At 40.9% G+C, this 12,631-nt stretch overlaps 1 protein-coding gene across 1 annotated transcript in view; it reads left to right on the top strand.

Moving 5' to 3' along the window:
- The window catches only part of LOC111253122 (N-acetylglucosaminyl-phosphatidylinositol de-N-acetylase-like), a 61,693-nt gene extending 49,537 nt beyond the window's left edge, over positions 1 to 12,156 (top strand). The window contains exons 3-11 of the mRNA XM_022812093.2: positions 1,549 to 1,660; positions 2,171 to 2,265; positions 2,912 to 3,007; positions 4,270 to 4,374; positions 4,762 to 4,838; positions 5,103 to 5,163; positions 5,439 to 5,510; positions 5,719 to 5,846; positions 6,211 to 12,156. Of these exons, the coding sequence (XP_022667828.1) occupies positions 1,549 to 1,660; positions 2,171 to 2,265; positions 2,912 to 3,007; positions 4,270 to 4,374; positions 4,762 to 4,838; positions 5,103 to 5,163; positions 5,439 to 5,510; positions 5,719 to 5,778 (678 nt within the window). The 3' untranslated portion in view covers positions 5,779 to 5,846; positions 6,211 to 12,156. The remainder of the gene's footprint in view (positions 1 to 1,548; positions 1,661 to 2,170; positions 2,266 to 2,911; positions 3,008 to 4,269; positions 4,375 to 4,761; positions 4,839 to 5,102; positions 5,164 to 5,438; positions 5,511 to 5,718; positions 5,847 to 6,210) is intronic.
- The last annotated feature ends 475 nt before the right edge of the window (positions 12,157 to 12,631 follow it).

Genomic DNA, 12,631 nt, shown 5'->3' with positions numbered 1-12,631 from the left:
GAGGCCTGTCAACTTGCCTCACTGATTTTACGTGTCTTCTGTGTACTTGTTGTTACCGCTCTGCTAGAGTAACAGACAAGGGAATGTGGTGACTATATACTGGTTAATACCTGCTTGGTGTACGTAGTAGAGTTCGTTATAGCAGCGTTTTCCCTTTTTGCTTCGGCTGCTGTTGTGCTTCAGCCAACGAAAAAGCTATTGTGTTCGTCTGTAATTCTGGTATGTCAGGTTTACACCCTGGTACCATCTATCGTCGTCGCCGCCTTTGGTTTTTATCAACGCAGTTTGAAAAATGTTTTCGCGTGCTTTAGCGGGTTGGGGGTGTAAGAAGAGGTCTTCCAAATATAAACTGACTGAGTGCTGGTATGAGAAGATTTTGTTGGCATTTAACCCAACTTCATATTGCCTCTGCGTTCATATGCGTAGCATACCGTGACGTTATTCAACTGCAAAGATTCCGTGACTGGCTTAATCCCTTTGTAGCGTATCTTACGCATTTTAAGGTGAGATGCGCTTTTACCAATCTGTACACAAACGACGAGATTATATAATCGCCACAAGGAACAGGCCGGTTGGAGGTCTGACGTCCGCAGGAGGCTGGCCTTTGGGTTAGCCGCTGGTCCATGACATCGCATCGCCAGCGCTGAAACAAGGAACAAAAGAAAGGATTTTGTCGACGGAAGCGGGTATGACCAACAGAGGAAACTAAATGTATACCGTACGGGAGGCTAGATCTGGATCGTGAAGGCTCCATGAAGAGAATGCGCCGAATACGTACGACGATGAACGGAAATATGAGGGCACCCGGATTGTTGGAAGACTGTTGCAACAGCGCGCAACCGCTATCTAAAATGGCCAGCCAAGAGGCGTTGCTGGGCGCGATACCGTTGGCCATTGCGAGGAACATAATTACATGAAGAATACACAAGTCCTTCTTTATATATATATATATTATTGGGCCACTCAGACTAACTTGGATGACGAATCCACTCTAGCCGCTGCGGTTCTTCAAAAGATTGTCTGGGACACGTTGAGGATTTGAGCTGTATTTTCAGTTCATCCAGTCGTGCCCGCTTAGTGCAGACACGTTTTTCGCTTCTAATATGGCGGCAGAAGTACCGTTTCGGCAAACTTCCTCCGGCAAAAAGCGTTCGTAGAGCCTTCCCTTAGAGCTTTCCCACATCACCGGTTTCTACACCGGTCTTTTACACGAACCAAGCACGAACCGCTTGTTGCAAATATTGACGCTCCCGCCTAACGGCTTGGTCCGGTAATCATTCTCGTTTTTCAGAAATTGTTCGTACTCCTTAATACGTCGATTGGACTTCCTTTTACCAAATTCCACCAAGGAGCAACTCCTAGTGTGCTAATTTTTCGAGCAACATATGCTATAATATATATATATATATATACAAAAGCGTGATTTTTTTTGGGTTTGTCCTTTTGACAATAGTCAAGCGACCCTTTGTCTTCTTTTTGGATTGATGTATCGCTTGTATTCATGGTTACTTTTTCGTCATCTGTGTACTCGCATGTTTTATATTTTAGCGCCTGCTCTTGGTGACAGCTCACCCGGACGACGAGTCGATGTTCTTTGGACCGTTGATTGTGAATGAAATCGAACGCGGTACAGATGTGTATTTACTTTGCCTTTCAACAGGTGAGCGCTGCGTACGCACCAAAGCACCAGACGTAAGGAAGAAGTGTCTATGTAAAGCTTATCAGTAACGTTACAGTGAAGAGTACCGGCAAATCTTCTTCCGTTCTTCCGGCAAATTTCAAGCTGATACATGTACTTTCAGGCCACTTGATATTTTTATTTGGGATCATTCGATACTTTTCTCTAAATTCTTTACTTTTCTAATACCTGATGCCAGTTTATTGCAGTAAGAGATGCTGCACAATACCAATTATACCTGTATAATACGTTTCTTATAACCAATAATATCTTACGTACAAACAAAGCCTGAAATCCCCTTAAGCCCTGTGATCCATGTTTCGAAATCTTCCGCTATCGATGCGCTGTTTTCATCCTTAACCTTACCATTATGTTTATTACCAACGGCTTTCTTTTCACGATCGACCCCTACCTCGGTCTTTCTATGCGAACCACTCCCATTCGACCACTCAACTCGGGTGTTGTCCGCCTCCGAACAACTCAACCCAACAGGCGATTATTACCGGGAGGGTTCGCGGCGGAAGGCGGAATTGTTGAACGCCTGTAGATCTCTGGGCATTCCCGCAGGCAACATCACAGTCATTCAGGTAGGTGTCGAAGTGAAACACTAAATTCGAATTACAAGTTCCAAAACAGTTCAACCCTCGATTTGCTACACACTCTCTCCTTGGACGCTAGAACAGTGCTAGGCTATCATTGGTGGAATACAGGCCATATTTAATATATGACAGCCATATATATATGTAATATGGTCATTAGAAAACGGCGGATAAGGAAATACCTACAGTAAATAGTTCTAGCGTCTAGTCGTATTCTTTTCGTTATTAAGAGATGTATTTGTAAGGCGATACCGAGTTATTCTGCATGTAACTTTTATGCCTAGTGAGCTTACATGGATCGTTCCTTATTCGCTAAGCGCTAAACCTTCTGTCGGAACTATGTGACAAATGGATCATGGTTGTATGCTTGATATTCCCGGAGGCTTGCAGGCCGATCGGGTGGATGGAGATATTTGCTGTTCAGGTAAACCAGCCACTCGTAATTGCAGAAGGTGTCGCTGAAATGGGCACATGTCCAAGTAGGTCGTAACCTTCAATCAGACCTACCTGGATACTGTCTATTAGGTAAATTTAATAAATAAACAATCACTCCAGAGCCAGTATTCCCGTTCACATTATGTAAACGTTTGCACTTTACTGCGTGTGCCTACGAAATTTTCTGATTTCTGTTTAGCATGGCCTGCTGCCTGATAACCCGAAAAAACGTTGGAATGATCGATTAGTCGCCAACCTCATCTATAAATACGTCACCAGCCTTAACTGTGACACGGTAAGTACAACGCAAGCTCAATGTCAATGATTTTACGCAACTTTTCCTACTATCGATTTATTGCACGTGGGCTTCCTTTCGTCAACCATGAACGCTAGATTTATGGTTGACAAAAGGCAATAATTTAGATTATCAAATCCAAACGATAGTATAATTTACAGTTATCAGTCCGTACGTTGGTTTGCCCTTGGGGTAAAGATTTACCGTGTCGTAAACGGATCTCGGGGGACATTGTGCGTTAAACATCAAAAATATAAATTTGTTTGGTTTTTTGTTTTGCCCACATCTGTTTTGGCAATATCAGTAGAACGCTTTCAAACCAATACACGGTCGAGCGCACTGGATGATTTTCTCGCAGGCTGGTAATCTCGCTTGCCGGACTGAAACTATTCTAACTAATATGTTAATTAGCTGACACTTTTCACTGGTGCCCCCGCTGGTGGCTGACGTGTTGAATCCACTCCGAAATTCGGATTCGTCTGTTACCCCCCCCGTTCTGTCTTAGACAATACTCCTTATTTGGTGGGTAAGACGTGGTGTGCGTAACGTCGCCAACCCTTCAAACGCAATCCTATGCCGCTCTATGTTCGCCCAACGCGTTTTATGTGGGCTATTATTAGACGATAGATCGCAATATTGCTTGGTCCTCACATTGTGCTCTGTAGTATTTGTGTTAGGCATCAATGAAACACTATCCTCAACGGTCCGCGTCCCTTTCAGCTTTTCAATGGGACCATTGGTACACGAACGAGCGAAGCGGGAGATCAGATTATTTAGAAAGTATAATACGTCGCATTACGAAAAAACAATGGGTTAGATATAGTAATGGAAAAATGGGGTAGGCATAATGATAGTTTTTTGGCGACGAAGTTCAGTCGACATATTTTCAGATAAAGACTCATTGAATCGTCGGAAAGAAGTAAGGCATTTTTGGGACGCTGAACTCGAACTCTCTGCAAAAAATGTTCGGAAGTGCTTAGAAACAGCCTAATCTTTACATAGTGTACCATTAAAGGCAGGAGAATGAAGATAGGTGATGAGCGGATGATCGATTGAAACAATTAATCATCCTTACTTACACTTATTGCTGGGGATTTACTAATAGCAGTAGAAGTTAATGAAGACAAACGGAGTCACCTGAATAAGCCCTGATTGATTCCTGTCCTACCCACTTAATGTTGCAGTAAAATTCAATGCGAAAGTAAACACGTCCTATCGTACTTATATTTTGTAGACATAAAATGCATTGGATTTAATTGCAGGTGGTTTCCTTTGACCATTATGGAGTGACAGGCCATTCAAATCACGTTTCAATTTTCGATGCGTTGTTATATTTCTTTGAAGACCCTGCGGAAACAGGCCTTAAGGTAAGCAGCCACGCAGTCAGCCTACTATTACGAGGCCTCTCAGACAAATCGAGCGACGACGATAATAAATTTGACAATATTCAAGGAAAGACATGAGTACTCAATGTAGGATTTTACCACGTTTTTTTTAGTTTTCACAAACTGACGATAATTGTTTAGTTTTCAATACATTCATTATAAATCTGAGTTGAATATGTGATTTTTTACGTAAAAATATGTTTTTTTTCCCATGAGGCTTAATAAATTTACGTTCGGTATTTAGCTGAGGCTGCCGTTTAATTAGGCGATATAATGAACGCTTACCACAAGGCTGCATAAATAGGTCCAACGGAAACGTGAAATGGAATAAATATGAATTGTTTTTTTTTTCGCATGTCCCTCTTTCAGATTGATTTCCGGGTGTTTATGCTAGAATCAGTCAACATACTTCGAAAGTACAGTGGCCTTCTCGATGGAGCCTTCGGGTAATCACCTTGAATTTCACTGGTGGTATTTATACGCGTATCGGCACGCGATTTAAGCAATAGGACATTTTACATTCAATTGAACGTCGTCAAGTGCATAACTTTATGCTAACTTAAGCGTGTAGTTAACACTGCGGATCGACATTCTCGGTTTACTCGGACCGGTTTATTTACTGCGCTATACGAAGAATAACCTAGTTTACTACCGAATTTGAATAATATTGGTGTGTATACTTTCTTCACGAATCGTCACTCCTTTTGCAGTTATTTGTGGCCGTCTACCTATGTCTATCTTCTAACTCCAGATCAACGGAGAAAGCTGGATGTAAGTTTTACCGTTAGTCCGATCGTCCAAGCCAACATTTGCGCAAACAAACAGCTATCATGTATTCACAATGTACTCTATACCTAAATGCCTAGGGCCAACACAGTTTTATCGCAACAGCTTTGTTGACAAGGAACTTTGCCGAGCTTAATGTAAAACATAAAGTGGTTTTATTACTAATATTTTTTTGGCCTTCAAAACATTTGCAAAAATATTTAGCTAATGGTGTTCACTCGGTTCATCCCGATTCATTTTTCAATGCTTCGTTGCGCCAGCTGGCGATGACTCAACATGGCTCACAATTGACGTGGCTCCGAAGACTGCACTGTCGTTTCTCCCGATATATGGTGAGTAAAAAGCGCCTATATGTATACGAGCATCTATGTATATGATGGTTCGCTGCTCTATTCAGCAACGTTACTATATGGAGTCTATATGAAGTATAGTCCTTGATCTTAAAGTAAAGGATTGTTCCCATGGAACAAAGGTGTAATATCGGCTCTACTGTGTCCGGCGTGTGGCGGCTGACATTGTCCTGTTTGTCTTTTTCTTCAGTACGTCAATACACTCAATGAACTTACGGAGGAGAAGGCAGAAACCGATAAAAACGAATAGATTCGATTGACCCTGTTCGGCAACATCCGAGTATCCTGTCCCTGCGGACAGAAGCACTCCATCGGCAGGTAACGGGCCTACATTTAGACGGGGGCTATCTTCAGAACGCTTCGTTGTGAACTGTAGAACTAAATTTCGTCCATATGTGTTTAATGCAATTATCATCAATGTATTCAATAGATTTACTAGATAAATCGTAAGCGGAAGGGCGATCTTCATTTGTTTGCTGATTTCATCGATCTACCGAATTATCGCAGACTTTAATCAATTGCCAATGTGATATGTTCTAACAAAAATTATATATTTTCCGCCCATCTGCTATCACAGACCTTGTACCTCTGGACTACTTTAAAATAGGGTTAACTTAATATCGCTACTACTTGTTCATTGCTAGTTATTTGTAACTTTTTTATGCCTTGTTTCTGATTTCAGCTGTATGGCGGCTCAAAATGTCGTCTAACTAACTCAGCTGCCAGTGGAGCCTCTGGACGCGCACCGTTTTCCTGTTACTCATTCAGTGATTAATTAGTTTATATTTACCATAAGCAGCAGTGCTAGCTGTAACCGAATCTACGCCCCTGGCCAGACGATTGAGAGTTTCTCATAGTAATGGTTCGTACGGTAGCGTACACACAGACAAAAGTTACTACAATTCGTAGGAATGGCTCTTCGTGTCATTTCACGAAGCAGACACTGCTTGATACCCATACAGAAAACGATATAGGTATATGTCAAATGAGAGCCGATCGTACGATATTCGGCGATCTGGTTAACGTTGCTAATAAATCAGTGCGACGGACAGACCCTTCTCGATATCTGCCGCTGCTTCGGGTGCAAACAGACTCTTTCTTTATTTTCAACTGTTCAGACAAATCATAAATCACCAGATCTCTGTTGGCCGTTATTTTCACCGCCCTCTTCTGCCGATGTCGGCAATTTTCCTAGCATTTCATCAGCGCCTCTCGGGCACACGAAGACCTCTGCTTTGAAGCACTTAACAGGCAACGGTCATAAAATCTACTACAATACACACACACACATTCACACCTAGATCTGAGACTTGAAATCTGTTAGGCCTGCGGGTATATGTGAGAATGTACCTGCGAACCCGTTTTTCGTAGGAGAATGTCGAATGAGAAACAGCTAATATCCTCAATAAGTGACAATAATGGTGAGAAAATGGGTGCAAGGAAGTGCTGACGGTGTAACAGCACACGCGACGTCTGCCAGCCTCTGCGGACATATAGAATCTCAAAAGATCGTCAATAGCCTGCTTCTTCCTCATCAGACAAACACAGTCAGAGGAGCGGTCACCACAGCAAAGTTAGCCTGTCAGTCAGCCATATACAATAATATGATGCGATATGTGCGACCTTCGGCATTCTATCTCCCAGTGATAGGTTACCGGTACCATGGCCACCACACGTAACAGGACGTGCAGGAATAGGTGACGCGGTCGCAGGGCTCACGTTTGTTGTCGAGTAGGGTCAAACAGCCATGTGGAAACTGAGACTATGACAAACACTAAAATAGTGTTCACAATACATATAGGTTATTACGACACCATCAAAAGACTGAGGACTGCACTCGCAATGTGTACGGTACGGTATCGTACCTATTGAGCTATCATCGATTAGACTATCACGGTGCGCTGATAAAAGTTAGTGACACCGTTACTTAGTGTAGAAACCGTTATTGGATGTACTGCACACAGCGAAGCGGGGGAAGAGTGCAACGACGCCACGTTTTCTGGATGCATTATAATGATTACTTCGACTTGTCGATGTTTGACGTCAGCGAGTGGCCAATAGAGTAGACTGTGATACCGAAGAAAAACACCGTTAACTTAAAACTATTATAGGAAGTTACATTTAATATGAGGCTATGTTTCTAGGTCCCCTGTGCCCCTGTATAGTGCGGTTTCAGACGGATAAATAAGTAAATAATAAATAACACAGCCACTAACCACAATGATTGTGGGTAGATACGATGAAACCGATGTTTTGCATGCTAAGGTCATTGATACAAGTCAGCTATGGACCCCGTAGTTGATTCACAGTGATCAGAATGCTATCAGCAAGCCACTGATTCTATTAGGAGACATGGTGCTGCATCAGATATAAGTGTCAGATGACGATAACGCGTCATACCGTTTATGTCGATAGTAAATAGCTTATACGAAGAGTCGTTCATAAATGTAGCCCACTCATCTATTTGTTGAACGAGACATAAATGAGAGACCTCAGGCATAACAAACCAGTAGCCATCTAATGAAGTCATTCCCCGCTAGATAAACCCTGTCGACAAAGACAAGCTCTTATCGGGGACGAACAGAGCCACGCGAAATAGACAAAAAAACGCTTCTTTTAAATAAATAAATTAGCAGTACTCGTGAGAATGCTTTTGATAGACCTTGATAGGGATAGCTTGATAGAAACAAGATGGCCAGTAGCCAGTAAAGTAATCGATAACGAAACGCACCCTGCTGGAGCGGTAAATCACAGAACAACTCAAGCTGGATGTTCCTTAAAACAATGCAATCGGTGCGTCTCCATGAGGTGTCAAGGGTTAGAAACAAAACCTCATAGAATGATGATACTTATCTCTGTTGCATTATGTTCCAACCATTAGAAGATCGGCATTTTCTCCATTACTTATTTGTTGAAAGCAAGACTGTCAAAAGGACCACTTGTACAAGTGGGCCTATACTACTGATCTGATACGCGTGATTACCGATCGAGTCTAAGATTTGTCAAGCTGCCAGGATGCTAACATTGTCCATTGTGTAGATATATATACATATATCTATGAACTCGCTAAAAAATTCTAATAGGAAAAACATTCAGCTGCTATCAATAACACTGAATATGAAATACCATAATCTTACGACTATCGTAAGTATTATTGGTCATCATTAGCAATACCTTAATGACGAATCGTGATGGTTCTGTGACGCCCGAGGCGGGTCCGTGCCTCGCAAGATCAATAGGCACATAATTATATTATGCTATAATAAATAATAATAAACCAACGCATAAAGGTACTGGAGGAAACCCGGTTGGTATGATTCTACCCTCGATATAGTAATTTCTGGTATTCATAATTTGTATTAATAATTGTCGTTGTAATAATAAGTATGTGGGAAATTTATATAGCATCTATAGCTTAGCCAGTTTGTATGGGTGGAGTGGTACAAATCATAGAGTTAGTTTTGTTATATGCCCAATGATGCACGCGGGGTGCTTAAAAGCGGGGTTTGGCAAGCGAGAAATTCGCAACTTTTCGACTCAGTAAAAAAAAAAGACAACAAAATAAGAAGAAGAAAGATATAATAACAGTGTTTAACAATAATAATCGCCGTATACTTTGTCGGCATATTTATGGGCACTTTTGATGATCATTTTTATAGCCATTTATTGCGCAATGACTATTTCCATGCCTAGTCAACCTTTCTGCACGCAATAAGATACCATTCGTGCGAAACCTATCACAAGGGTCTGATATGGAGAAACTGTTTTATACGCGACATATATCGTGCACAAGCTGAGAAGAAAAGGTCTGTCATAATTACAGTAACGTTGGTTGTTATCTGACATCTTTCTACACGCATCGAGATATGATCATACACATTGTTTCCGTAAACGAATACGTTGTAGTTTATTGGAGGCTGAACTTACTGTTATCTAAGTTAATCAAGTGTCCACTCAACGAGCCATAGCGTACATGGAATCACATTTACCGTGAATGAACGTTCAAAAGGGTACCTACAAATCTACGTAGTTCAACCAGCAACTGCGTCTAGAATATAAACGTCCTCAGGAGTGTGTAGCATTAGCTTACGCGATAATTAATTTGCATGTAAGTTATCTTCAGCATAAGAAAAACTTGCACCCATTTAGTACTTAGCAGCGCCACGTTTGAGTCGTCCTAATATCCATATATATCCACATAGTCCTTAAAAGTTCGTCACTCGTCGTTGAAATTGCTGGTTGATCCAGTATGCAAATTATAGTGGAGGTTAAATGGGGAACGACTATAATTCATGGTTCGATAGGCCGGTTTGTAAAGGACCTCATTGATTGACATACTTAAATAGTTGATCGGTTTCCGAACGAACTTGTGGATGATAGACGTCGAAAGGGAGCTTCCTCGTTGAAGAGAAGTTCCGAAAGGACAGTTTTTAAAGACCCTTCAAGCTTTACATTCAGTGAATCGACAATGATAAAATGGTCAAGATATATTACTATTCTAATAATTACTAGCGAAGTATGAGAATACGCTTCATTATTACTTAAGTAACGTAACGCATTACGTAAGTAAGTACGAATAGTGTAAGTAGACGAGGAGAGTGCCTTGTTGCCGTTTTCACTGTCTATCATGCATAAATCTTGTTAGTACGTACCGCACAGATATAAGTGCACGTCTGAAACACGCAAAAATCCAGTCGAGCGTGCACGTGTACGCAGCTCACACCCTGATATGTGAGACTCAATGAGTAGTTCTTCAATTCAACATGAACACGAGCTATACATAGTGTATTAAGCATTCCAATTCAACAACAAGCGGCAAACAAGTTGCCATAGAAACGCGTTGTAAAGGAGAAACAATTTTCGACCGTTGGCCAACAATTGTATCTATTATGTTTTTACAATAGAACTATATCACTTATAAATATGTGTCATAGATAACATCAAAGACGCTAAATTACATATACGGTAAGCCGTTACAGGGAAAAGTAGAGTGAAAGCAATATAGAACAATGCTCTACGGGAGGGTATGATAGAAAGCTATGATGGCAGCAAAACAATAACGATCACGATAGGTTCCTGGTAATAAAAAAAATTCCTGGTAAAAAAAATAATAATAAATAATAACATAATACGATTATGGAAATGACCATTATATTAAATAAATTGAATGATAGTCATAGATATGCCAATAACAGTAATAACAGATAGGACGAATTAGACTCATGTAGTGTGTGACCTAGGCGAGCAGCCAGCCAGGTCATGAAGGCATTGTGTTAAGCATGAAGTAGACTGAGGTGTACTTCACTTAATGCCGCATTGGGAACACTCCTCTAAGGGAATCTATTAACCCACGGCGGCAGAATGAAATGTCTAACGGAATGAAGAAGCCAACTCTCGACTGTTTAGTCCTCTAATACAAGATAGATGAGAATTACTACTAAGCAAATTTTCATGTATAAAGATAACTAGCTCAAGCATTTCAATGAAGTTTTAGTTCAGCACACAAAACAACGCTGAACTAAGAGGAGAGAGAGAGAGATAGCACAACAAGTAGAATGTCCTTTAGAAAAACTCCTTTCCGAGTGTTTAATAGCCACTGCTATGCCTTCACCCAGCGGTACCGAAACGACAGGTGACAATGATAGTACGTCTATATCTTAACAAATACGACTGAGACAAGGGTCAAGCCGTCATCGCACTAGTTCTGCACACCTATTCCCTATATTCGCAAACAATTTTCTGTAAAATCTGCTAGCCCATCGACGCGACATTATTACTGTTGTACGGGCATCTTCAACGCCAAACCCAACCATTTTCTAGAGCGACAGTCCTTCCAGAGATAATGGCCCAAACATGGGCTGAACTTACCTAACCAATGCAGCACATGTTACATTTCTATCAGCGCAGATGGCTGTGTACATACATAGACGAAAGAACCGCGAGGGCGAAATTTGCTCTTTAGAAAAATTGCAACATGAAATCGAGTGAAGAAAGTGTGAGATAATGGCAATTAATGCATTGACAGAGGTAGGAGATGATGCGAAACACAGTGACCATTGGAATATCGCAGGCGATAGCAGGACGAGGAAGGATTTGCAAGTTAGGTTTTGTACCCCGTTGCGGGACAGTTTGCCTATCGTACTTGAATTACAGGCAGGCTTCGTCTGGGTAGACACAATTAGAACAGTTGATGACTGCGATTCGAATGAAATGGGTACCCGATAATGATGTTTATGATTTTAAGATGCGGACACCGTCCAGATATTCCCCCTAAGTGATGTAGCAACCACGGCAACGATGCCGTAATAGCTGTTCCGATGAACGATTGATGAGACATATAATAATAATAATATAAAGAAGCAGCTAACTAACTTATGACCATAATTAATACCACTATAATATAAACTATGACTGAGGTAAGATTCCAGACAACCTATTGTAGAGATTGGGAGTTGAGACTGAGAAGGGAGACCCATATAACCATTCCTGCGCATAGAACCTAAATAATAAATGATGATCAATGATAGGACAGCGCTTTTGTAAAAGCACCCATGAAATAAACATTGTATTATATATATATATATATATATATATATATTCGCTAAATAAACATTTAGATTTAGACTAACTTACCTAGTGTTTTTTATTTTATTACATGCGCAGTGTGCTCGTAATGGCACTATGCAGGGGGCAAATAAGTTCAATGCAGGAAAATAAATAGGATCGTATTCATAATAACGTGTTAATGCGCTAAAAGAGCTAACGGGCAAATACAAAAAACTAACTATAATAGACTACAGCTTATTAAAGAATTTTCTTTGCACAGTAGTGGAGAACTGATAGCAGCCGATCGGAAAATTACGTAGATAATACAAGGTAAATTATTATCAGTTTAGTTCTCGAATCACCATTAATTTTCCATTGGTTTCCCATTTTTCCAATTAATTAACCATTTCTAAAGCGATCGTGTTTTTTTTAATCCGTCAAAGCTTTTTCGTGACATACCAGACTGCCCCACCTTTCGGCGATCTGTAAAGAGAACCGCAGCCTTAAAAACCTTTAAAAAAATAAAGCTCTACTCGTATACTTATGCACACCTGTCA

This window comes from Varroa destructor, unplaced genomic scaffold (assembly GCF_002443255.2).
Source record: "Varroa destructor unplaced genomic scaffold, Vdes_3.0 BEIS01000006.1, whole genome shotgun sequence".
NCBI lineage: Eukaryota > Metazoa > Arthropoda > Arachnida > Mesostigmata > Varroidae > Varroa > Varroa destructor.
The sequence above is the reverse complement of the archived record's forward strand: the minus strand, read 5'-3'. Positions and strand labels throughout refer to the sequence as shown.